The sequence below is a fragment of the Poromitra crassiceps genome (genome assembly GCF_964638095.1).
Source record: "Poromitra crassiceps genome assembly, chromosome: 13".
Taxonomy (NCBI): Eukaryota; Metazoa; Chordata; class Actinopteri; order Beryciformes; family Melamphaidae; genus Poromitra; species Poromitra crassiceps.
Window position 1 is genome coordinate 42,103,669 of NC_139644.1, and position 27,500 is coordinate 42,131,168.

General features: G+C 44.9%; 1 protein-coding gene across 1 annotated transcript in view; it reads right to left on the reverse strand.

Moving 5' to 3' along the window:
• The window catches only part of LOC310788572 (thyroid hormone receptor alpha), a gene marked incomplete at both ends in the record, with an annotated part of 51,176 nt that overhangs the window by 13,307 nt on the left and 10,369 nt on the right, over positions 1-27,500 (reverse strand). The window contains 5 exons of the mRNA XM_083650104.1: positions 672-818; positions 6,237-6,442; positions 13,077-13,224; positions 19,175-19,275; positions 23,701-23,762. Of these exons, the coding sequence (XP_083506230.1) occupies positions 672-818; positions 6,237-6,442; positions 13,077-13,224; positions 19,175-19,275; positions 23,701-23,762 (664 nt within the window). The remainder of the gene's footprint in view (positions 1-671; positions 819-6,236; positions 6,443-13,076; positions 13,225-19,174; positions 19,276-23,700; positions 23,763-27,500) is intronic.

Consider the following 27,500-nt stretch of genomic DNA (forward strand, 5'->3'; position numbering starts at 1 on the left):
CCGTGTCACAAGCTCGTTTCTGCTGCTGTAACCTCGCGTCACCAGTCTCATTGCTTTGCTGCTGCTGTGCCTGATTGCGCGGCCGCTCTTTGAGGAAGTCTGGATGGGCTCGCTCGCTTCGGTTGAGAGCTTTGATGAAGCTTTTGCGATTCTGGTCATATTTATGCTGCGTGTTTCAAAGTGTGTTCCACCCGTAATCTATTATGCAAATTTGCAATCCCGCACCGCCAGCAATCAGCGCGAAAACGAAAGCGTTTTCGCCATCCATTTTCATGAGAATGGCTTCCTGACACTGCTTTTTGCTTGCCTTCCTCTAGTCAGGAGAGCACTGTCGCCACTCAGTGGGTCGGTAAAATAGATTATACACATTCAATACCTCCAATTCTGGCATAGGAGACGTAAAAGGGTTAGATCAACGTCCCACCGTCAAAAAAAAAATCGATTTTTTTTTTAACGTAAAAACACGTCATTGGCAGTGAACGGTTGGATTTTGTTTGACGTAAAAACACGTCATTGGCAGTGAACGTGTTAAGAAGGCTTTGATCTAAATGCATGTGTGCAGAAATCACATTGAGTTAACCACATTATTACGCCTCCCAGCAGCTTGTTTTTTAATAGTTCACTCACACACACACACACACACACACACACACACACATGGCTGAACCCACCTCTGAGAACATGGGCAGCTTCTTGGCGAAGTCGACGACGCGGGTGATGGCAGGGGTGACGATCTTGGTGAACTCGCTGAAGGCCTCCAGGTCCACCTTGTCTCCATCAGGGGTGGGCGCCAGCGGACCCTGGCCAATATCCTCTGGCTGGACACAACACGTGACAAGAGTGAAACAACACACTACAGTACAAGAGCCACGTTAAAACACGTGACAAGAGTGAAACAACACACTACAGTACAAGAGCCACGTTAACCATCGACATGTCGGAAGCTCCACTTCAGTCATCGGCCAATGAGGGAACGCCGATGGCGTTGTGTTGCGTGAGTTTTCCCACGGTAACACTGGCTGATCTTTTCTGTGTTTAAAGCCCCATTCTATCGTTTTTCTGTTTGGGGAAACTGCGCCCCCACCTGCTACACTTCCCTGTTTGTACGTTCACATATCAGCCTTATTTTAATGTTTCTACTTAAACTCTCTACTTTTCTTACCTTTCTGCAGTGTTCATATAACTGGTTCCCTGGGAAGAATAGCTCCAAATATCCCCAAATGTCTTTAAATAAATGTGTTTCACTTCCGATACGTACTTTCATAATAAAAGCGTGCCATTAGTTTGTCAGTGGAAAACCTTTAATTTGAAGGAGCTGTGCAGGAAATGGACTTAAAAAGTCCCATGTAACTTGACACTGTCAAGACGCTCCAGGACTCAGGCAGCAAAAAAGCATAGTGCAGGAACAGGCCTTCAAAGGGCAGTGTGCATTGTGTGCATTGTCCCTATTAGAAGTCACTGTACCATCAACATGATTAAAATACTGTTTTAAGATTAAAAAACAAATACATCATGGGACTTTAATGAGGGGAAATGAAATTAACTGGTTTGACCGGTTCCTCTGCTTCCTGGTGCTGTTTTTCACTTGGGAACATACTGTACATAGCCTCGTAGTGGAGGCTATGCTCAATAAAAGAGTGTCCAGCACCCAAACCAATTTATATAAAGACAGAGATAGTAGACAGGGGAGTAGAGTGATTTAGACTCTAAATCACTCAAAATTTTAGAAGTTATCTTCTCTGTGTTTGAGCTTGGCCTCACATGAGTTGAACAGGGTCATGTAAAGGTAGTCAGAGATGGCTTGTTGCCGTTCTCACATCAGAGACTCGTGGAGAAGTAAGACCTTCTCGTCCCCCGCGGGTTTCCATCCGCAGCTTAGCGGCTGACCCCCTATCCTGCAGCTTAGCGGCTGACCCCCTATCCTGCAGCTTAGCGGCTGACCCCCTATCCTGCAGCTTAGCGGCTGACCCCCTATCCTGCAGCTTAGCGGCTGACCCCCTATCCTGCAGCTTAGCGGCTGACCCCCTATCCTGCAGCTTAGCGGCTGACCCCCTATCTTGCAGCTTAGCGGCTGACCCCCTATCCTGCAGCTTAGTATCCTGCAGCTTAGTATCCTGCAGCTTAGCGGCTGACCCCCTATCCTGCAGCTTAGTATCCTGCAGCTTAGTATCCTGCAGCTTAGCGGCTGTATCCTGCTTTGACACAATGGGAACCTATAAAAGCATAACAGGCAGGAAACAGCTTGATGTCAGAGAGACACTGTAGTCATCTCATCACTGGAGGGACAAGGAGGCTGATGTCAGTATAGGACATTCAGCTAAAGACAAAGGAGGCTGATGTCAGTATAGGACATTCAGCTAAAGACAAAGGAGGCTGATGTCAGTATAGGACATTCAGCTAAAGACAAAGGAGGCTGATGTCAGTATAGGACATTCAGCTAAAGACAAAGGTGTAAAAAAAATAAAAGAAATGTGAAGCAGTTCAAACTAACTTCATGTTATGTACCACACTTCTTGATTATGATTCTTGAAGAAAACTGGCTCGTTGAAATGCGTCTTATTTTTCATTGAGTTGCTCTGAAATGATGCCGTATGAAACTGTGTTTTTTTCCCCCTCTATGTTTTTTTAAGTACCGTAGCTGTGTTTTAATGTGTTTTATTAATGTGTTTTAATGTGTTTTAATGTGTTTTAATGTGTTCGCACAATAAAGACTTTTTCCTACCATGCAACATTGCAAACTTCCCAATCAAAAGCACAGCACTGACGTTGCTGCATAGAGAGTATCTGGGCTGTGATTGGGCCAGCCAGGCATGCATAGAGAGTATCATGGGCTGTGATTGGGCCAGCCAGGCATGCATAGAGAGTATCATGGGCTGTGATTGGGCCAGCCAGACAGGGTCTACTGCGTCATCATTGGCTGCCAAATATAATCCTGATGGCAAACATGGCGTCCAGAGGCTGCTCCTCTCTCACTCCACCTCTGTCTTTGCCTGCCTGTGACTGTTGCCTGGCAACTGTCTTGTGTGTTTCTTCTTTTGAACTGGAAATACTGCTATAGAGTGGTATGGAGAGGCATGGAATGAAGAGTTACAGTATTTAGCCACCGTGCTGAAAAGGTGGTCGGGTGCAGCCTGCCATCCTTTCAGGACTTACACACTGCAAGGATGCTAAAGCGGTCTCCAAAAATGATGGCCAACCCCACCCACCCAGGTCCTAAACTCTTCAGGCTCCTCCCGCACAGCAGAAGACTGACGTGTGGTAGTACCTGAACCCTCCTGCATGGCAGAAGACTGACGTGTGGTAGTACCTGAACCCTCCTGCATGGCAGAAGACTGACGTGTGGTAGTACCTGAACCCTCCTGCATGGCAGAAGACTGACGTGTGGTAGTACCTGAACCCTCCTGCATGGCAGAAGACTGACGTGTGGTAGTACCTGAACCCTCCTGCATGGCAGAAGACTGACGTGTGGTAGTACCTGAACCCTCCTGCATGGCAGAAGACTGACGTGTGGTAGTACCTGAACCCTCCTGCATGGCAGAAGACTGACGTGTGGTAGTACCTGAACCCTCCTGCATGGCAGAAGACTGACGTGTGGTAGTACCTGAACCCTCCTGCATGGCAGAAGACTGACGTGTGGTAGTACCTGAACCCTCCCGCATGGCAGAAGACTGACGTGTGGTAGTACCTGAACCCTCCTGCATGGCAGAAGACTGACGTGTGGTAGTACCTGAACCCTCCTGCATGGCAGAAGACTGACGTGTGGTAGTACCTGAACCCTCCTGCATGGCAGAAGACTGACGTGTGGTAGTACCTGAACCCTCCTGCATGGCAGAAGACTGACGTGTGGTAGTACCTGAACCCTCCTGCATGGCAGAAGACTGACGTGTGGTAGTACCTGAACCCTCCTGCATGGCAGAAGACTGACGTGTGGTAGTACCTGAACCCTCCTGCATGGCAGAAGACTGACGTGTGGTAGTACCTGAACCCTCCTGCATGGCAGAAGACTGACGTGTGGTAGTACCTGAACCCTCCTGCATGGCAGAAGACTGACGTGTGGTAGTACCTGAACCCTCCTGCATGGCAGAAGACTGACGTGTGGTAGTACCTGAACCCTCCTGCATGGCAGAAGACTGACGTGTGGTAGTACCTGAACCCTCCTCCCTCCTCCCACTAATGCACGCTGAGCACAAGCGGCTCTGCAAGAACTGGGCTCCTCCCATGGACATTGTCCCACCTTACCTGGACATTTATGGACATTTTAAACACGTCACAGTGGAGCGTTTTCCCAGAGGAGGAAATGGGAGCTCTCCGTGTGTAAAACATATAGCGAAGGTAAACACTGCCCATCTGCTTATATTAAAGATGAGCTGAACCCAAAAATGACTTTTTATTTTATTTTAGTTCACATACCTGGGTATTCAGTGCATCGATTTAACACATTGAGTGCCACAGCGCTTCAGTAAAATTGTCTGGAGCCTGTGCCAGATTCACTTCCATTCAGTTGAAAACAGCTATAGAATTTTTTCTATTAGGGGCTATATTGACAGAGCTGGACTTTAATGAAACATTGAACACTCCTGCTTCTTCCAAAGAAGAAATTTTGTTTCTAGACAGTTCCATTATGAAATGACAGCCTCTGAAAAAAGTGCACTTTCAAGGGTTTTCTGCCGTTTTTTTTTTACTTTTCAAGATATAGTCACTTTTATGAATACCTTTTGCACTCTAATTTCGAGCACATTCACTGACTCTGGCTGGTGTTTTCTGATGTGGTGGCGTGGTGTGGTTTCTGTGCAGCCTGCGTGCCCCCCCCCCCCCCTCTCCTCTCACTCCCCCCCCATCACACGGTGGCGCCGTGTGATCCCTTGAAGGGATTCATGCTCACTGGCTAGGTACGACCTTAAACAGCAGAATTATGGAATAATATGAATTATGATTTTAGGACGTCCACAGACGTCCTTGGCACTGAACGTTACTTTTTTTTAGGACGTCCACAGACGTCCTTGGCACTCAATGTGTTAATAATGTATGCAAAAAAAAAAAATCACCCAAAAAAAATTCTTCAGTCTTTCACACTTTTTCACATCAAAAGTTCATTTTTCAGGATTTCATACATAACTGTAATCTACAGTATGGTGACGTAACAAAGTACTATCAAGTGTCTACCACATTTCAACCAATCATATCACGACATGGCAGCTGTCAATCAATATTCATTTTGAGGAGAAAATTCTGCAGGCAAGATGGCGCCTACTGCCTGTAACCTGGCAGAATTTCTAGCCCATAAACTAACTAATAACTTGGTCAATAAGTATGTAACACACAAAATAAAGCAAACGGTAATGTCTTAATTTGATGTAGAACGCATAAGACGTGTAACTGGTTCGTTAAACTAGCATTCCAGGAATATTGTATTTACCGCGGCTCTTTAGCGTGGCTAGTCGACGCTCCAAGCCGACAGGCAGCACTCCTGCCTCGGCATGTCCGCACCGCTCCACACGGAAGCAGCCGGCTGCCTGGTTCTCCCGGAGCCCAGTCGCGTAGCGCCAGAACACGCTCGATTTGGGGGCGGAACACGCCAGGATTGGCCAACGCCAACTCCAGTGCCCAGAACTGTCAAATCAAATCATCGACACGGTATGGCCCGCCTCTCAACCCTCTTTCATCTCAGGCAATATCTGTTTTCAGTCTGATACGTCACCGACCCCTCGCGACACTTGGGTTCATGTGGTCTTTTTAACGACATTAAAATGATAATTAGGAAAATAGGGTCGAGGTTGAAAAATACCCAAATTCTCCTTTAAAGTGAAAGAATGAACTGTACGAATGCTGGAGTTAGAAAGTGGTTCCCAAACTAGGGTACATGTACCCCTATGGGTACGGGGAGGTACTACAGGGGGTACTTGTACAAATGTAGGAATAAATCCTGAAAATAAATGTAATGTTCAAATAAATCTACTCGGGAGGCACTGATTGCTACTCTTTCACTCCATTTCCTATTTTGTAATGTCATATTCTTTAAAAGGTGGCTTATCATTCATTCATTAATTGCATCAGATCCTATAGTTTTCTCTTGTAGTTTTCTAAGCAAAATGTTGTAGTTGGGTAAAGGGGATACTCAAAAATCAGGGAAAGGGGGGTACTGAAGCCATACAAGTTGGAGAACCACTGCTATAGAGTAGATGAACACAAACGGATAAAAGAGATTGACCAAATGAGACGACGCGAGGCTCCCTCACCAGGAACTTGCGCTTCTGCTTCCAGCTGGAGCCCTGGGCGTTGGTGTGGCGGTGGGCCTCCGTCACCATCCTGATCAGCTCCCACTCCGAGGTGCTGGGCTCCGGACGCGTCTGCAGCGTCTTCACCATCTCCTCCTTCTTACGCTTCTCACGATTCTCCTCAATAAGACGCCGCTTGGCCACACGCTTTGAGTCGTCCAGCACCACTGGGAAAGGAAGGGGGGTGGGTGGTTGAGATTTGGAGGGGTTAGATATCTGTATTTTTTGACATGAGCTTTTATATGATTTCTTTCAAATCATTAGAAATGTAATGTAGAGCCAGTTAATACAATGTCTACTTCAAAACACATCTACTATAGTGACAACAGTGTGGGCTTGCAACCATGACTTAGAGGTAGGAGACAATTTCATGTTTTGCATAGTGTACTCTAATCCTGTCTATAACATTGCCTGTATAATAACACTTTATGCAGACTTTATAATATTTCATAAAGTATAATATGGTCTATATTATAGAATCTATAATCATTCTGTTAGCAGGACTATTAGAAACGTAGTGCTTATTCTGTGAGATGTCATATTTTTTGAACGGATTTCCGGGTTGCAGCCTACAAAATGTAGCCTACAGCACGTGCAGGTCTGCAGTCAATTGGCACCCATTAGCAAACGCTGCTTCTTACATGTACTGTAACGTTAGTTTCATCCACAGGTCTGTGGTCTGTGGCCATTTACACGTTCTAAAACAGGGCTTTGCCACGGCTTAGGCGAAGCGGTTGCCTGCAGCCTGACTGACGTTAGCGGGACCTGCACGTTTGGCTCGGTAGAAACGTTAGCTCGTACGCTAATAATGCTAGTATTTCGGCGATAGTAAAATTCCGCTTGACACAACAGACATAATTACTTTTGATTTGTCAACCAAGCCGTGTGGCACTGAAACGAGCCATTCCAAAGCTCAGTGGAGACTTTGGAATCCATCACTAAGATGTGACAGGCAGCAGGAAGTGGCGGCTTGACTACAAGTAAGGGTGCGTAGAAGGGACAAAATAGCATGCGATTAAAAAAAATACAAACTGTCTCTATATGTGTGTCTGCTTCACATACAAACTGTTTCTATGTGTGTGTGTCTGCTTCACATACAAACTGTCTCTATGTGTGTGTCTGCTTCACATACAAACTGTTTCTATGTGTCTGTTTCACATACAAACTGTCTCTATGCGTGTGTCTGCTTCACATACAAACTGTCTCTATGTGTGTGTGTCTGCTTCACATACAAACTGTCTCTATGTGTGTGTCTGCTTCACATACAAACTGTTTCTATGTGTGTGTGTCTGCTTCACATACAAACTGTCTCTATATGTGTGTCTGCTTCACATACAAACTGTCTCTATGTGTGTGTGTCTGCTTCACATACAAACTGTCTCTATGTGTGTGTGTCTGCTTCACATACAAACTGTCTCTATGTGTGTGTGTCTGCTTCACATACAAACTGTCTCTATGTGTGTGTGTCTGCTTCACATACAAACTGTCTCTATGTGTGTGTGTCTGCTTCACATACAAACTGTCTCTATGTGTGTGTGTCTGCTTCACATACAAACTGTATCTATGTGTGTGTGTCTGCTTCACATACAAACTGTCTCTATGTGTGTGTGTCTGCTTCACATACAAACTGTCTCTATGCGTGTGTGTCTGCTTCACATACAAACTGTCTCTATGTGTGTGTGTCTGCTTCACATACAAACTGTCTCTATATGTGTGTCTGCTTCACATACAAACTGTCTCTATGTGTGTGTCTGCTTCACATACAAACTGTCTCTATGTGTGTGTGTCTGCTTCACATACAAACTGTCTCTATGTGTGTGTGTCTGCTTCACATACAAACTGTCTCTATGCGTGTGTGTCTGCTTCACATACAAACTGTCTCTATGTGTGTGTGTCTGCTTCACATACAAACTGTCTCTATGTGTGTGTGTCTGCTTCACATACAAACTGTCTCTGTGTGTGTCTGCTTCACATACAAACTGTCTCTGTGTGTGTCTGCTTCACATACAAACTGTCTCTATGTGTGTGTCTGCTTCCCATACAAACTGTCTCTATGCGTGTGTCTGCTTCACATACAAACTGTCTCTATGTGTGTGTGTCTGCTTCACATACAAACTGTCTCTATGTGTGTGTGTCTGCTTCACATACAAACTGTCTCTATGCGTGTGTCTGCTTCACATACAAACTGTCTCTATGTGTGTGTGTCTGCTTCACATACAAACTGTCTCTATGCGTGTGTCTGCTTCACATACAAACTGTCTCTATGTGTGTGTGTCTGCTTCACATACAAACTGTCTCTATGTGTGTGTGTCTGCTTCACATACAAACTGTCTCTATGTGTGTGTGTCTGCTTCACATACAAACTGTCTCTATGTGTGTGTGTCTGCTTCACATACAAACTGTCTCTATGTGTGTGTGTCTGCTTCACATACAAACTGTCTCTATCTGTGTGTGTGTCTGCTTCACATACAAACTGTCTCTATGTGTGTGTGTCTGCTTCACATACAAACTGTCTCTATCTGTGTGTCTGCTTCACATACAAACTGTCTCTATGTGTGTGTGTCTGCTTCACATACAAACTGTCTCTATGTGTGTGTGTCTGCTTCACATACAAACTGTCTCTATGTGTGTGTGTCTGCTTCACATACAAACTGTCTCTATCTGTGTGTCTGCTTCACATACAAACTGTCTCTATGTGTGTGTGTCTGCTTCACATACAAACTGTCTCTATGTGTGTGTGTCTGCTTCACATACAAACTGTCTCTATGTGTGTGTGTCTGCTTCACATACAAACTGTCTCTATGTGTGTCTGCTTCACATACAAACTGTCTCTATGTGTGTGTCTGCTTCACATACAAACTGTCTCTATGTGTGTGTGTCTGCTTCACATACAAACTGTCTCTATGTGTGTGTCTGCTTCACATACAAACTGTCTCTATGTGTGTGTGTCTGCTTCACATACAAACTGTCTCTATGTGTGTGTCTGCTTCACATACAAACTGTCTCTATGTGTGTGTGTCTGCTTCACATACAAACTGTCTCTATGTGTGTGTGTCTGCTTCACATACAAACTGTCTCTATGTGTGTGTGTCTGCTTCACATACAAACTGTCTCTATGTGTGTGTGTCTGCTTCACATACAAACTGTCTCTATCTGTGTGTGTCTGCTTCACATACAAACTGTCTCTATGTGTGTGTGTCTGCTTCACATACAAACTGTCTCTATGTGTGTGTGTCTGCTTCACATACAAACTGTTTCTATCTGTGTGTGTCTGCTTCACATACAAACTGTCTCTATGTGTGTGTGTCTGCTTCACATACAAACTGTCTCTATGTGTGTGTGTCTGCTTCACATACAAACTGTCTCTATCTGTGTGTCTGCTTCACATACAAACTGTCTCTATGTGTGTGTGTCTGCTTCACATACAAACTGTCTCTATGTGTGTGTGTCTGCTTCACATACAAACTGTCTCTATCTGTGTGTCTGCTTCACATACAAACTGTCTCTATGTGTGTGTGTCTGCTTCACATACAAACTGTCTCTATGTGTGTGTCTGCTTCACATACAAACTGTCTCTATGTGTGTCTGCTTCACATACAAACTGTCTCTATGCGTGTGTCTGCTTCACATACAAACTGTCTCTATGTGTGTGTGTCTGCTTCACATACAAACTGTCTCTATGCGTGTGTCTGCTTCACATACAAACTGTATCTATGTGTGTGTGTCTGCTTCACATACAAACTGTCTCTATGTGTGTGTGTGTGTGTCTGCTTCACATACAAACTGTCTCTATGCGTGTGTCTGCTTCACATACAAACTGTCTCTATGTGTGTGTGTGTCTGCTTCACATACAAACTGTCTCTATGCGTGTGTCTGCTTCACATACAAACTGTCTCTATGTGTGTGTGTCTGCTTCACATACAAACTGTCTCTATGTGTGTGTGTCTGCTTCACATACAAACTGTCTCTATGTGTGTGTCTGCTTCACATACAAACTGTCTCTATGCGTGTGTCTGCTTCACATACAAACTGTCTCTATGTGTGTGTGTCTGCTTCACATACAAACTGTCTCTATGTGTGTGTCTGCTTCACATACAAACTGTCTCTATGTGTGTGTGTCTGCTTCACATACAAACTGTCTCTATGTGTGTGTCTGCTTCACATACAAACTGTCTCTATGCGTGTGTCTGCTTCACATACAAACTGTCTCTATGTGTGTGTGTCTGCTTCACATACAAACTGTCTCTATGTGTGTGTCTGCTTCACATACAAACTGTCTCTATGTGTGTGTGTCTGCTTCACATACAAACTGTATCTATGTGTGTGTCTGCTTCACATACAAACTGTCTCTATGTGTGTGTGTCTGCTTCACATACAAACTGTCTCTATGTGTGTGTGTCTGCTTCACATACAAACTGTCTCTATGTGTGTGTGTCTGCTTCACATACAAACTGTCTCTATGTGTGTGTGTCTGCTTCACATACAAACTGTCTCTATGCGTGTGTGTCTGCTTCACATACAAACTGTCTCTATGTGTGTGTGTCTGCTTCACATACAAACTGTCTCTATCTGTGTGTCTGCTTCACATACAAACTGTCTCTATGTGTGTGTGTCTGCTTCACATACAAACTGTCTCTATGTGTGTGTGTCTGCTTCACATACAAACTGTCTCTATGTGTGTGTGTCTGCTTCACATACAAACTGTCTCTATGTGTGTGTGTCTGCTTCACATACAAACTGTCTCTATGTGTGTGTGTCTGCTTCACATACAAACTGTCTCTATGTGTGTGTGTCTGCTTCACATACAAACTGTCTCTATGTGTGTGTCTGCTTCACATACAAACTGTCTCTATGTGTGTGTGTCTGCTTCACATACAAACTGTCTCTATGTGTGTGTGTCTGCTTCACATACAAACTGTCTCTATGTGTGTGTGTCTGCTTCACATACAAACTGTCTCTATGTGTGTGTGTCTGCTTCACATACAAACTGTCTCTATGTGTGTGTGTCTGCTTCACATACAAACTGTCTCTATGTGTGTGTGTCTGCTTCACATACAAACTGTCTCTATGTGTGTGTGTCTGCTTCACATACAAACTGTCTCTATGTGTGTGTGTCTGCTTCACATACAAACTGTCTCTATGCGTGTGTTTCCAAAGTCCCTTCTGTGTTTAATCATCAGAGAGAGAAAACGTGGAATAAAAAAAATAACACCACAATTTAGCCCGACTGTAGTCGTCCAGATGTTCTGTAGTCGTCCAGATGTTCTGTAGTCGTCCAGATGTTACGGGTTTGTGTTTTCATCAAAATATCCTCGAGGAAATAATTTCCTTTATCCACAGGAACAGATGCAGAGCGCAATGACTACTATTCCCCCATGTAAAATTAGAGACGCAACACTGGTGTGTGTGTGTGTGTGTCTGTGTCTGTGTCTGTGTGTGTGTGTGTGTGTGTGTGTGTGTGTGTGTGTGTGTGTGTGTGTGTGCGCGCGCGTGTATGTGTGTGTGCGTGTGTGTCTGAACTGTAATGAAAAGTCCACTGGCCCTCTCATTAACGAAGAGGCGTTGCTTTTGCATAGACGTGTTACTTACACAAGAATAACACAGACAGGAAGTCTGTGTTTACAGCTGTAAATACAACGCAAACCTCAAGATGGGCACATTTTTTAGCTGTCGTCATGTTTTACCATACAGTCCATCGTTTTACCACACGACAATTGCATTCCTTTGACTGCTACTTCTCACATGTTGCTGTACGTAGTCTGGTGTTGTTGAACAAAGTGGCACACGCAGAAGGCATCATAGGTCTCATCATAGGTTAGTGACATCATAGGTCTCATCATAGGTTAGTGACATCATAGGTCTCATCATAGGTTAGTGACATCATAGGTCTCATCATAGGTTAGTGACATCATAGGTCTCATCATAGGTTAGTGACATCATAGGTCTCATCATAGGTTAGTGACATCATAGGTCTCACCATAGGTTAGTGACATCATAGGTCCCATCATAGGTTAGTGACATCATAGGTCTCATCATAGGTTAGTGACATCATAGGTCTCATCATAGGTTAGTGACATCATAGGTCTCATCATAGGTTAGTGACATCATAGGTCTCATCATAGGTTAGTGACATCATAGGTCTCACCATAGGTTAGTGACATCATAGGTCCCATCATAGGTTAGTGACATCATAGGTCTCATCATAGGTTAGTGACATCATAGGTCTCATCATAGGTTAGTGACATCATAGGTCTCATCATAGGTTAGTGACATCATAGGTCTCATCATAGGTTAGTGACATCATAGGTCTCATCATAGGTTAGTGACATCATAGGTCTCATCATAGGTTAGTGACATCATAGGTCTCACCATAGGTTAGTGACATCATAGGTCCCATCATAGGTTAGTGACATCATAGGTCTCATCATAGGTTAGTGACATCATAGGTCTCATCATAGGTTAGTGACATCATAGGTCTCATCATAGGTTAGTGACATCATAGGTCTCACCATAGGTTAGTGACATCATAGGTCCCATCATAGGTTAGTGACATCATAGGTCTCATCATAGGTTAGTGACATCATAGGTCTCATCATAGGTTAGTGACATCATAGGTCTCATCATAGGTTAGTGACATCATAGGTCCCATCATAGGTTAGTGACATCATAGGTCTCATCATAGGTTAGTGACATCATAGGTCTCATCATAGGTTAGTGACATCATAGGTCTCATCATAGGTTAGTGACATCATAGGTCTCATCATAGGTTAGTGACATCATAGGTGACATCATGTGACTCACAGTCCATGGCCATGCCCACGGTGATGCACTTGTTGAAGCGGCACAGCTGACACTGGTTGCGAGTGATCTTGTCGATGATGCAGCAGCCTTCGTATTTACACGAGTAGGACGGGTGGAGGTTCTTCTGGATGGTTCTGCGGAAGAAACCCTGGAGAGAGAGATAGAGAGATGGAGAGAGGGGGGAGGGAGAGAGAGAGAGATAGAGAGAGGGGGGAGGGAGAGAGAGATAGAGAGAGGGGGGAGGGAGAGAGAGATAGAGAGATAGAGAGAGGGGGGAGGGAGAGATAGAGAGATGGAGAGAGGGGGGAGGGAGAGAGAGATAGAGAGATGGAGAGAGGGGGGAGGGAGAGAGAGATAGAGAGATAGAGAGAGGGGGGAGGGAGAGATAGAGAGATAGAGAGAGGGGGGAGGGAGAGATAGAGAGATAGAGAGAGGGGGGAGGGAGATAGAGATAGAGAGATAGAGAGAGGGGGGAGGGAGAGAGAGATAGATAGAGAGATAGAGAGAGGGGGGAGGGAGAGAGAGATAGAGAGATAGAGAGAGGGGGGAGGGAGAGAGAGGACAGGAATAGCACAATAAAGATAGCAAAAAGAGAGGGGGGCAGAAAGACAAGGTGGAAGAGAAACAGAGACAGCATTCAGTGTTTAAATTAGATATCAAGCTGCATAGCCACAAAATTAAATGAAAAAAAAACAAAAAAACAATGAAATGTTATTGCGTATTAGTATCAAACAGTGTCTGTTCTGTGTGTGTCTGTTCTGTGTGTGTCTGTTCTGTGTGTGTCTGTTCTGTGTGTGTCTGCTCTGTGTGTGTCTGCTTTGTGTGTGTCTGTTCTGTGTGTGTCTGTTCTGTGTGTGTCTGCTCTGTGTGTGTCTGTTCTGTGTGTGTCTGCTCTGTGTGTGTCTGTTCTGTGTGTGTCTGTTCTGTGTGTGTCTGCTCTGTGTGTGTCTGCTTTGTGTGTGTCTGTTCTGTGTGTGTCTGGTCCAGAGCAGAAGTAGCGGCAACAGTCAGTGCCATGACAGTTGCAGGCACTTCCTGGAACAACGTTGTGGAGTTTGAGAGTCACCATGTCGCCCCTCGTTGGTTTCCCCTCGAGGTCTCGCTCGCAGACGCATCGCCCGGCCTGGCCCTGCCTGGCCCGGCCCGGCCTGGCCTGGCCTGGCCTGGCCTGGCCTGGCCCGGCACGCAGGCTCACATACACAGCTCAGCTCTAAACACAGATTTAATACTTGTCCAGAAATTATCCCATCTGTCTGTTCAACTGAAATTCTCCAGGACATGTTATGATAGTGTGATCTATCCAGGGGCGAACTGGGATCTTAATTCAGGCCGGGCATTAGATACCAAGCAGGCCAGGGCGATACGGGCCGACGCGCGTGCTGGCGTCCAAAGGGCGGCGGGGGAAAATTTGGGCCGTTTGAAGCCCAATTTGGGCTATTTGAAGCCCAATTTGGGCTATTTGAAGCCAAATTTGGGCCGTTTGAAGCCCAATTTGTGTCGTTTGTAGCCAGATTTGGGCCGTTTGAAGCCCAATTTGGGCCGTTTGAAGCCCAATTTGGGCCGTTTGAAGCCCAATTTGGGCCGTTTGAAGCCCAATTTGGGCCGAGTCCAATTTTACAATGAGATGCACCCACTTTAACCCTGAATAAAGTAATAAAACCACTAGTAAACCAGTAGGCGGCGTCTGGCCTGCTTGCTGTTCAGTGAGTGGCCTGACTGCGGGCACCAATTATTATTATTATTATTATTTTTTTTTCAGGCCAGGCCAGGCCACCGGCATTTGCCCGACGTGCCCGATTATGCAGTCCGCGCCTGGATCTATCTATCGATCTATCTATTAGTGATGCGTGGGCCGCAGTTATAACCACACTGACCGCGGATATCCCGCCCCGCGGGCGGGCCAGATCATAAAAATAAACATTCTGATTAATAGTGGATGGGTTGCGGGCGGTTGAAACGATGTATCATTAATGAGGAAAAATAATATTAATTGCGTTCTCTAGTCTATGAACGTATTTTAAGCTACATTTTCCGTCAGGCACATTCTTAGTCACCTATTGTAGATCCCCAAAGGACCCACGGACGTAAACAAAACAATATCCATGTGCTAGGTCAGGCTCCACTTTTCATCCATATATGGTCAATGATGTCACCCTCAAAAAGGAGTCTCCGCTGAAGACGTGTTTGAAGAGAAGACGCGTACGTATTTTCCCATACAATGAGGCAATCAAGTAAACTAAACTTAAAGCTATAGCGTTAGCCGAGTAAGCTACATGAGGGCAAGTGGCACATGGTGGACTGGACATAATACAGCATGGAAGGTCATGCATACACGCGGATTAGGATGGCATAAAAGCTCATCCGCGCATCTCTACTATCTATCTATCTATCTATCTATCTATCTATCTACCTACCTACCTACCTACCTACCTATCTATCTATCTATCTATCTATCTACCTACCTACCTACCTACCTACCTACCTACCTATCTATCTATCTATCTATCTATCTATCTATCTACCTACCTACCTACCTACCTACCTACCTACCTATCTATCTATCTATATATATATATATATATATATATATATACAGTATATATATTAGGGATGGGTATTTCTAGCAAAAACACTAGTCGAAATTCGCTGGGCCAAAGTCGACTTTTCGTCGAAATTCATATGTTTGTGTGTTTTTTCTTTCTCTGTCTGAGCCTTTTGTTGTTTCTGTTTTACGTTTTGAAAATTGAAAAATATATATATATATATATATATTTTTTGGGACCCATTTTTAGCCTACCTCAGTGAGGCTGAGGGCGACGGGTAACTTGCCTACGATATGTCCTGCAAGCATGTAGATAGATACGTTGTGCAACTGGTAGTATGATACAATACTGAGTGTCAAGAATATATGTATTTGTTTTGTTTTTCTTTTCTTTTCTTTCGTCCTCATGTGTATGAGCCTGTCTGTTTGCCTTGTTTGTGTGTTGTTTAAAAAAAAGAAAAAAGGCTGCTAAAATAAAATATTGGAAAAAAAAAAGCAGCAACGCATCTCTGAGTTGCACAGCAGAGGCAGGGCATTTTAACTTACTTTTAAATTGGGATACCTGCTTAAGTCAAGGCTGAACATGACAAGCCAACACATTCCATTCTGTCGAATGCAAGGGAGCTGTTGTAGCCTTTAATTGGTTAATTGGATCAGGAAAAAGTGAGTCAGCCGGGGCAACATAACAAATAGTGCAGCTGTTGAACACATGTCCAACTGATAGAACCTGGGAAGCGCTTGATTCATTCTATCTTGAGATTGATGTTGTGACTTCATGCTTCTATGCAAAGGCTGGTGAGTTAAAGCCACCTCACATCAACTGGATACAAATTTGGCATCGACCTCCCACTATCCAATCAGAGAAATGTTGACGTTTTCTGGGAAACGGAAGGTCAGATCGCGATGCCTTTAAAGGTCTATACATTGTATGTATTCTTTCACCCCGAATCCAACGCCTGGGTCTCTCCGCGTTACGGTTGCGGAGATACGTCCTCCCTGCAGGAGAGAGGGCTACAGGAGAGAGATAGAGGACAGAGGGGTGTTGGGGGTTTCAAGTCACTGACCAAACACTCTAATTCAGTGATTGCTGTCAGAATGTAGAGCCATTTAACACTTATTTTAACACAAACAATTGCTGAATGCAGCTTTAATAATGCATTGATCCTAATTTTATATTTCATCTCATAGTCCAAGTCCAAGCTATTACGGTGCTTTGCCTAATTTTGTCCCATGCGTGATGCCCGCCTCGCGCTGCGACTGCCTATGATTTTATTGACAATGAACATTGTTATCGACAGCACTGTTTTACCAGTGAAAATAGTATAACATTTGTTGGGGAAGCGTCGATCAAATTATTTTCCCAATCACTTGGGGGGGCCAAAGAAAAATATATTTTGGTCACAGGAGGGTTACAGCTTTATATTTCAGAGCACTCTGAATCCCTCCAGTGACCTCCCCCCCCCCCCCCCCCCCCCCCCGGGGTCGCTAACATGAAACGGGTCCCAGCACAGAGTCTGGCTGCTGTGTTGTTACTCGTGTTCTGTTTTATTCCACTTTTTACTCGGTCATGTTTCATCTCCGCTGCCAACCGCCTACATTACGTTCTGCCTGCATCGCATCGCTCACTTGCTCGTTCTCTCTCTCTCTCATCGCTCACTTGCTCATTTTCTGTCTCTCTCTCTCTCTCTCTCTCTCTCTCTCTCATGCTTTTGAGCTGATGGTGCATGCACACATCAGCACACCTTAGCGACAAAAGTCACTTGGAGTTAGGGCTGCCGCAATAGTGACTTTTTCCATAGCGCACAAATTAGTGGAGCCAATCAAACTGTTGCGGTAACAAAAAACAAACAAAAACAACAACAAAATAAATTAAATAGGTAGGTAATTGTCCTTAAATATAGGTTTTGGATGCATTTATTCATCTAGTATATATTCTTTATATCGTCTATCTTTATTCCAGTGTTGTTGATAATAATGAGAGTATACGTCTTTGAAACATACGCCTACGTATATTGGTCGGCATTCCAGCCACGCATTCGGCAAGCAAGCATTCAACAGACAACATAGGATTACTGAACATACTTGGTTACACTTGTTACTGTCGCCACTTGTTGCTGTCTTGGCTGTATTTCTTCACTCTGGCAAAGGCTTTTGGATACGCCTCCTATTTTGCGCAGTCCTGAGCCGGTATCTTCGGAGGTGGATGGGTTGTCTTTCATTGCATCATATTCACCTTATGTAGCCACGCCCATTTGACCCGGTTGTGTGGTCGTGTGACGACTTCCGGCTAAAAATAAAATGGCCGGCGGCTCCAATATCATCTAACTCTGAATTAACTAATAATTTAGCCAATTGTATGTAGCATACCAAATAAAAGCAAACGGCAATGTCTAAGAATGCAACGCCACGTAACTGGCTCGTTAATTCTCGCATTCCAGGGAATTACGTTAACGTCTGCGGGTCTTATAGACGTAAGTGGCTTGAGCTGCGCTCGGAGGAGAGAAAACGATCTGAAACTTTCTTTGTTGGAGTCCAGGTGTGTTTTACAAGAAAGTGCTCGTCATTGTCGACGATAACGTTATCTGACCTCGCTAACAGTGGGTACTCCGCTTTCTTTCTGTGTACCGAGCTCAAAGTAGTAGGCTACGTTCTTTGTTTTACCCCCTGCACTGTCCGCTACAAAAACAACTCTCTTCGTCGACGTTCTTTTGTATTTTGCGCCGTGACCGCCGAAAGTGTTAACACGACCCGGAAGAATTTGGCCCACCCCCGCGTCTGAACATAAGGTGAATAGCGTGGCACGAGTGATGCTCAGATGCCATGCGAGATTTGTCGCGTTTCCTCGCATGGAATTGATTTTCTTGCCACAAACGCGACACACAGCCTCATCCAAATTCTTTGGCTTTCCATCTCCATCGGGCAGAAAGCTGAAATGCTCCCAAACGGGAAAAGCAACGTTGGGTTTTCGCCACAAGACAAGAGCCATGTTTTCAGTGCGGCCAGGCCAGCAGATCAAAGCACTTTGTCTGTGTGGCCAGTGGCCAATTGGTGAGTTGAAATTTCCATCACATGACGTGGGAAAAAAACAGGCCACACCAGGCCCGGTTCTACGGGGGTGCAAAAGCATGCATTGCACCCTTATTTTAATTGTCTGCATGCTCAGTTGAAAAGTAAAAAAAAAAAAAATGCTGCAGCTGCACACTTACTGTTTAAACTTGAATTATAATTGTTGTTTTTCTTTGTTCTTTGATGTGAATTTATGGCTTTTTGGCACCTATATGTAACCTTTTAAGGTTGAGATAATTGTATTATCATTATATGGCCCAAATATTTCAGTAAAGCACTTGAAACACTTGTAATTTTACTTGGTAAAATGCATTATTTTTAGTAAAATAACATGTCTAATTTTTCGGGCGGCCGGCCTTGCACCAAATTACGGAGAGTAGTATCGATAAGAATCGCTATCGATAAGCAGTATTGGTATCGGTATGGTTCCGCTGTGCTCTGCCCTGTGCTAGGTCATATTATTAATGTGTGGGAGGTGTCCTCACTGTACCTTGCAGCCCTCGCAGGTGATGCAGCGGTAGTGGTAGCCCGTGGCCTTGTCCCCGCACACCACGCACGGCTCATCCTTCTCCAGGTAGCTGGGGATGTACCCTGGAACAGAGACGCTAAGAGCTATAGGAGAGGAGGAGAGACAGGGACGTTTGGAGGAGGGAGGAGGAGGAGGAGGAGGAGGAGGGGGGGGGGTGGAGCAGACCATGACATGAGAGAGGGGGAGCAGAGCGCTACGTGTTATCACAGGTGCCTCAAGGAAGCTCCTGTGCATCGAGCCCCAGCAGACAATCATACAGGATGGGACACACACAGTAGGGCCATATGAGTTCCGCAATTAAATCATGGAATTTGGTAATAAAAATGGAATCAACTGTAAAACATGGAATATTACAGAATTTTCCATAATTTGGCAGAAATTGATCAATTTAGGCCTACCGGTAATTAGCAAAATCAAAAGTAGGCGCTACTTATTGTAGTAAGTGAAATGATTTCATCATTGTAAAATAGGTGTAGTGAAATAATTATATATTTAATAATTATAACTATTATATATTATATATATAATAGTTTCGAGAGGGAAGTGGGTCTTGCGTGGGACCCTTGCTGCACCTCGCAACTTAGTTTTCACTTTGAGAAACATGTTGAAGAGGCTTGTCTGAGAGAGCCAAAAAAAAAATCCTAACCCCGAAATTAAAATTAAAATGGGGGAAAAACTGAATTTGGAGATTTGTTTTAAAGGGAAGTTGGATTTTTTTTTACAGATTTCATATGGCCCTAATAAAGTCATGTCTGCATACACGACATCATGCCCGCATATGAGAATTTACAGTGTCAGCGTTCTAACACCTTCTTAAACATCATATTCAAGGACTTTCCAGGCCCAATCCCCTCAAATTGAAGGACCCAACACAGCATAGTTTGAGACACGGATCAATGTTAATTACTGTTACAACACTGATCATGTTTATAATGAGAACTAGCAGCTTTACTGAAGCTCACAGACAACAAGTAAAAAAAGAGACAGACTTGAATGTGTGAAAATGTGTTAAATCTATTTGCTAATGTTAAAGTGTAACTTACCCCAAAACACTTTTTTTCAGCTTTTAACCAATATATATGACTTTGGGGGGTGTGTGTGAAGAATTCTGGTCAAAATTTCAACATTTGAGACCAAACTGTTACCATTGTACCATTTGTATCATTTTCAGCAGCATAAGTTCCCTCTATGGGTTGAACACTGCTTTTTTTTGTGCCCTCAAATGAATCCCCACTCATGTGAAAAATTGTTTTTTTCCCCATTGATTATTACTGTAGTTCACGCGGCGCGAGCCCTTTAAGAGCAATGCATCCATGGGTAATGCCTACTGTGGCTAATGTTAGCCGCTAGTTAGTTATGTTACATGGCAGTAAAACGCCACTAAATGACCAAATTGATAGAACTTTTAACCATTTCGAGTAACACTGTTTCCATACGGATCACCAGCGTTAGTTTGTTGTTTATAACATGGCTATATTCATAACGTGTGGCCCGGGATTCTCAAAGCCTGTTGAGGGTCACACATGAACAAAAATGCACTCTTGAAGCTAAATAAAACCAAACCAACCAAAACCAACGAGTTAATTATTTAAATGTTTACTTCAATATAGAACAGTCATTTCTTACACATGAAATTACTTTTAGCCTTTTAATCATAAAGATTATTGAAAGATATTCCATATTCAGACTGAAATGTTATAACAGAAGTGGAGTATTGGCCAGAATGACATGAACATTTGGACACTTATTCAGCAGGTATCTTGCATGTTGCGTTCAGGTGCACTGTACATTTTGTTTGTTTTTTGCAATTCCAGCGTGGGCCACACAGAGGGCGCCAATTGAAGAGCCCTGCTGTACGCCATGAGCCACCAACCCATTCACAGAGGTTGGTGAACTCACAGGCGCAGGCTTACGCCGGGATTGCACTGGTTGCATTGCGTTGCGTTGCGGCTGAGCTCCGATTTTGCTCCGTGCTCTGTGCTGCGTCAACACTCACCGGCTGCGTGCAGAGCACGTCACGGCTCCGCTGCGCCAGACAGCTAGAGTGACGAGACCGGCAAGTTCTCGCGGTGAAATCGCGCATATTCCACCCATTGTGACGTTATGTTGATGTGACTACCGTATGTGAAATACGATCTAGGGTCAACAAAAAAAAAAAAAGAAGATCTGGGGTCGACAGTGTGTTTTATTTTGATAACCACCGGATGTTTTATTTTGTTTCTGGGTCGTTTTTCCTGTCCCACTCTACCGTATCTGTGCGAGCTTGCTGCGGCTGTGCTCCGACATCCGTGAAAAATAGAAGCTCTGCGTATCTTTTTCGGAGAGCTCCGGATCGTCGGAGCTGGGACGGAGTAGACACGCAACGCAGCGGAGTAGGTGGGAGTTGACACAATGATTAGAGTGGAAACGTATCGGCTCCGATGCCGTACCACAGCGCAGACGGACCGGACACGGACCTAGTGGAATGTAGCCGTTAGAGCGCACTGCAGGGGATTTTTCATCTCCTCTCATACCACTGTGGCTACAGGAGAAACATCTCCTCTCATACTACTGTAGCTACAGGAGAAACATCTCCTCTCATACTACTGTGGCTACAGGAGAAACATCTCCTCTCATACTACTGTGGCTACAGGAGAAACATCTCTGATACTACTGTGGCTACAGGAGAAACATCTCCTCTGATACTACTGTGGCAATAGGATGGCAAAAAAGCAGAAGTAGAGCTGCAGTGCCAAGCCAGACATCTGAAAGCCGTTTGCTCCTGTCTGCTGTCATCGCCTGCGTTCCTTCTCCACTGGATTCAACTTACAACAAATGGCGGCGCTCTTGGGGGCTCTTGGGGGCTCTTGGGGGCGGCACGGTTGTTAGTTCCTGGCCTGGTTGCAGGCCTCGTTATAATTTTCAGCTAAAACAAAAAGGATTTCAAAGAAGAGGGGTAACGTGCTCATCTTAGGAATGTGCTATCAGTACAGACCTACTAAGTTAACGCACGTTTTTCCAGCGATGGTTTACGCATTCGGTCCCAAGATGTGTCAGGAAACGCAAATGGAAAACGACAACATCTTGAGGCGATTTAAGCCGCCTTAACCCCGTCTTCAAATAGAAACAACCAAATTGTGATCGTGGATATTTCAAAGATACAGTGATTGTTGTTTGGTTTTACTTACTTTTCGGCCAGACAAAACCAGAAGCCGCACCAAGGCCACTCGTACCGATATGTTCTGCTTTCCTATACACTTAAAACTGAAGCTATCCATTCTCCTAGGCCAGTTAGTATTGGCGCTTTTACATGAGCCGTCTGGTCCACTTTCAAGACCCACATCAGAATCAATTGTGAGTACAGCGCTACTTGTGACGCAAAGTTCGCCCCACTGCTGGCTTCCTTTCTCTTAATTTAATTGGACAGGAGACATTTTTCATCTTGAACTGAGCATGGGAGCTTTTTGCAGTACAATAGTTGGCTCCAAAAGAGTCCTAAATGCATTTTGAAACTGTGGATCTACACTGGAGCGATTGAGACTGCTGTTTTTGGTTATGTGTAATGTCATGTGTGTTCTATATTACAGCCCTTTCCCTTGAGAGTCTATTGCCATGAACACTCCTGTTTGGGCCTTTACAATGTAGTTCAACGCATGGGTATCTACAAAATATTAAGAAAGATTATAGAGAGAGATGATCATAGTAGTGGTACCTGCGATGCTACTTAGGGTATATACAGGAAGTTAAATGACCAGCTCAGTGGCCTTGTGGTCTGAGTGTCCACCCTGAGACTGGGAGGTTGTGAGTTCGATCCCCGGCCGAGTCATACCAAAGAAAAATGGGACCCATTCACCTCCCTGCTTGGCACTCAGCATCAAAGGGGTTGGAATTGGGGGGTTAGATCACCATATGATTCCCGAGCGCGGCGCTGCTGCTCACCGCTCCCCCAGGGGATGGGTCAAATGCGGAGAACAAATTTCACACATTGTTTGACAATCAGTGGGACTTTACCTTTACCTTTTAAATTCAATACCTTTTAAGACCTTTTCAATATATTTTAAGACCTTGACGCCACTTTCGTCACATCAGCGATAGAGGTGTAAATCCCAAGTTTCATCACGATACCATATTCTATAGATTCTTTGGACAACGATGTGATATTTGCTGATGTCACAAAGTGCCACGATACGATTTAGATTCAAATCAGGGGTCTGCTGTCGATATGAGATGATATTTATGCTCATTTACACAACGAGCTACAAAATGTAATACCTCATCAAATGGCGTTTGCCGACTTTTTAAATACTTCTGCCCTAAATTGATTAATGGAGTTGTAAAACTTTTGGAGACCCTGTGGATGATACCCTGCTAAAGCCCGGGGGAGCCCACTGTAGGCTGGCCAAGACGTGTTGCACATCAAGAGGCTGGTCGTCTTAAATAGAGATGTACAGATGCTGTGTTGCTGTTGACAAAGCAGCAAGGCCAAGGTGGAGACGGAAAATTCTTACCAGAGACACTCTTCACCGAACACTGGCTGTTCTTCCTCTTCCTCTTCGGCCCATCTGGCCACCTGAGGGAGGGGGGAGGGGTGTTGGGGGGGGGGGGGGGGAGAGATAGACATAAATGAGATAAAATAGAGTGATAACAGATAACAGGGGATGACAACACATCTAGATGGACAGACACACACACACTTCTATTCCACACTGACAAACGAGCAGATGAGGAAAGCATGGTGGACATGCTCCTCTGTTCTGCAGGAGAGGAGGAGCGGGGGAGAGGAGGTCAAGGGCAAGTTCACCTGGTTGAAGATAAAGTCTCCAAAACAGCTACACAGGAGAGGGTGTTTGACCCTAACTGATATGCAGGAGAGGGTGTTTGACCCTAACTGATATGCAGGAGAGGGTGTTTGACCCTAACTGATATGCAGGAGAGGGTGTTTGACCCTAACTGATATGCAGGAGAGGGTGTTTGACCGTAACTGATATGCAGGAGAGGGTGTTTGACCCTAACTGATATGCAGGAGAGGGTGTTTGACCCTAACTGATATGCAGGAGAGAGTGTTTGACCCTAACTGATATGCAGGAGAGAGTGTTTGACCCTAACTGATATGCAGGAGAGGGTGTTTGACCCTAACTGATATGCAGGAGAGAGTGTTTGACCCTAACTGATATGCAGGAGAGTGTTTGACCCTAACTGATATGCAGGAGAGGGTGTTTGACCCTAACTGATATGCAGGAGAGGGTGTTTGACCCTAACTGATATGCAGGAGAGGGTGTTTGACCCTAACTGATATGCAGGAGAGAGTGTTTGACCCTAACTGATATGCAGGAGAGGGTGTTTGACCCTAACTGATATGCAGGAGAGGGTGTTTGACCCTAACTGATATGCAGGAGAGGGTGTTTGACCCTAACTGATATGCAGGAGAGGGTGTTTGACCCTAACTGATATGCAGGAGAGGGTGTTTGACCCTAACTGATATGCAGGAGAGAGTGTTTGACCCTAACTGATATGCAGGAGAGAGTGTTTGACCCTAACTGATATGCAGGAGAGAGTGTTTGACCCTAACTGATATGCAGGAGAGAGTGTTTGACCCTAACTGATATGCAGGAGAGAGTGTTTGACCCTAACTGATATGCAGGAGAGGGTGTTTGACCCTAACTGATATGCAGGAGAGGGTGTTTGACCCTAACTGATATGCAGGAGAGGGTGTTTGACCCTAACTGATATGCAGGAGAGAGTGTTTGACCCTAACTGATATGCAGGAGAGGGTGTTTGACCCTAACTGATATGCAGGAGAGAGTGTTTGACCCTAACTGATATGCAGGAGAGAGTGTTTGACCCTAACTGATATGCAGGAGAGGGTGTTTGACCCTAACTGATATGCAGGAGAGGGTGTTTGACCCTAACTGATATGCAGGAGAGGGTGTTTGACCCTAACTGATATGCAGGAGAGGGTGTTTGACCCTAACTGATATGCAGGAGAGGGTGTTTGACCCTAACTGATATGCAGGAGAGAGTGTTTGACCCTAACTGATATGGAGGAGAGGGTGTTTGATCCTAACTGATATGCAGGAGAGAGTGTTTGACCCTAACTGATATGGAGGAGAGAGTGTTTGACCCTAACTGATATGCAGGAGAGGGTGTTTGACCCTAACTGATATGCAGGAGAGGGTGTTTGACCCTAACTGATATGCAGGAGAGAGTGTTTGACCCTAACTGATATGCAGGAGAGGGTGTTTGACCCTAACTGATATGCAGGAGAGAGTGTTTGACCCTAACTGATATGCAGGAGAGAGTGTTTGACCCTAACTGATATGCAGGAGAGGGTGTTTGACCCTAACTGATATGCAGGAGAGAGTGTTTGACCCTAACTGATATGGAGGAGAGAGTGTTTGACCCTAACTGATATGCAGGAGAGAGTGTTTGACCCTAACTGATATGCAGGAGAGGGTGTTTGACCCTAACTGATATGCAGGAGAGAGTGTTTGACCCTAACTGATATGCAGGAGAGAGTGTTTGACCCTAACGGATATGCAGGAGAGTGTTTGACCCTAACTGATATGCAGGAGAGAGTGTTTGACCCTAACTGATATGCAGGAGAGAGTGTTTGACCCTAACTGATATGCAGGAGAGAGTGTTTGACCCTAACTGATATGCAGGAGAGGGTGTTTGACCCTAACTGATATGCAGGAGAGGGTGTTTGACCCTAACTGATATGCAGGAGAGGGTGTTTGACTGACCCTAACTGATATGCAGGAGAGGGTGTTTGACCCTAACTGATATGCAGGAGAGGGTGTTTGACCCTAACTGATATGCAGGAGAGGGTGTTTGACCCTAACTGATATGCAGGAGAGGGTGTTTGACTGACCCTAACTGATATGCAGGAGAGGGTGTTTGACCCTAACTGATATGCAGGAGAGGGTGTTTGACTGACCCTAACTGATATGCAGGAGAGGGTGTTTGACCCTAACTGATATGCAGGAGAGGGTGTTTGACCCTAACTGATATGCAGGAGAGGGTGTTTGACCCTAACTGATATGCAGGAGAGGGTGTTTGACCCTAACTGATATGCAGGAGAGAGTGTTTGACCCTAACTGATATGCAGGAGAGAGTGTTTGACCCTAACTGATCTGCAGGAGAGGGTGTTTGACCCTAACTGATATGCAGGAGAGAGTGTTTGACCCTAACTGATATGCAGGAGAGAGTGTTTGACCCTAACTGATATGCAGGAGAGGGTGTTTGACCCTAACTGATATGCAGGAGAGAGTGTTTGACCCTAACTGATCTGCAGGAGAGGGTGTTTGACCCTAACTGATCTGCAGGAGAGGGTGTTTGACCCTAACTGATATGCAGGAGAGGGTGTTTGACCCTAACTGATATGCAGGAGAGAGTGTTTGACCCTAACTGATCTGCAGGAGAGGGTGTTTGACCCTAACTGATCTGCAGGAGAGGGTGTTTGACCCTAACTGATATGCAGGAGAGAGTGTTTGACCCTAACTGATATGCAGGAGAGGGTGTTTGACCCTAACTGATATGCAGGAGAGGGTGTTTGACCCTAACTGATATGCAGGAGAGAGTGTTTGACCTAAACTGATATGCAGGAGAGAGTGTTTGACCCTAACTGATATGCAGGAGAGAGTGTTTGACCCTAACTGATATGCAGGAGAGAGTGTTTGACCCTAACTGATCTGCAGGAGAGAGTGTTTGACCCTAACTGATATGCAGGAGAGAGTGTTTGACCCTAACTGATATGCAGGAGAGGGTGTTTGACCCTAACTGATATGCAGGAGAGAGTGTTTGACCCTAACTGATATGGAGGAGAGGGTGTTTGACCCTAACTGATATGCAGGAGAGGGTGTTTGACCCTAACTGATATGCAGGAGAGAGTGTTTGACCCTAACTGATATGGAGGAGAGAGTGTTTGACCCTAACTGACATGCAGGAGAGGGTGTTTGACCCTAACTGATATGCAGGAGAGGGTGTTTGACCCTAACTGATATGCAGGAGAGAGTGTTTGACCCTAACTGATATGCAGGAGAGAGTGTTTGACCCTAACTGATATGGAGGAGAGAGTGTTTGACCCTAACTGATATGCAGGAGAGAGTGTTTGACCCTAACTGATATGCAGGAGAGGGTGTTTGACCCTAACTGATATGCAGGAGAGGGTGTTTGACCCTAACTGATATGCAGGAGAGGGTGTTTGACCCTAACTGATATGCAGGAGAGGGTGTTTGACCCTAACTGATATGCAGGAGAGGGTGTTTGACCCTAACTGATATGCAGGAGAGGGTGTTTGACCCTAACT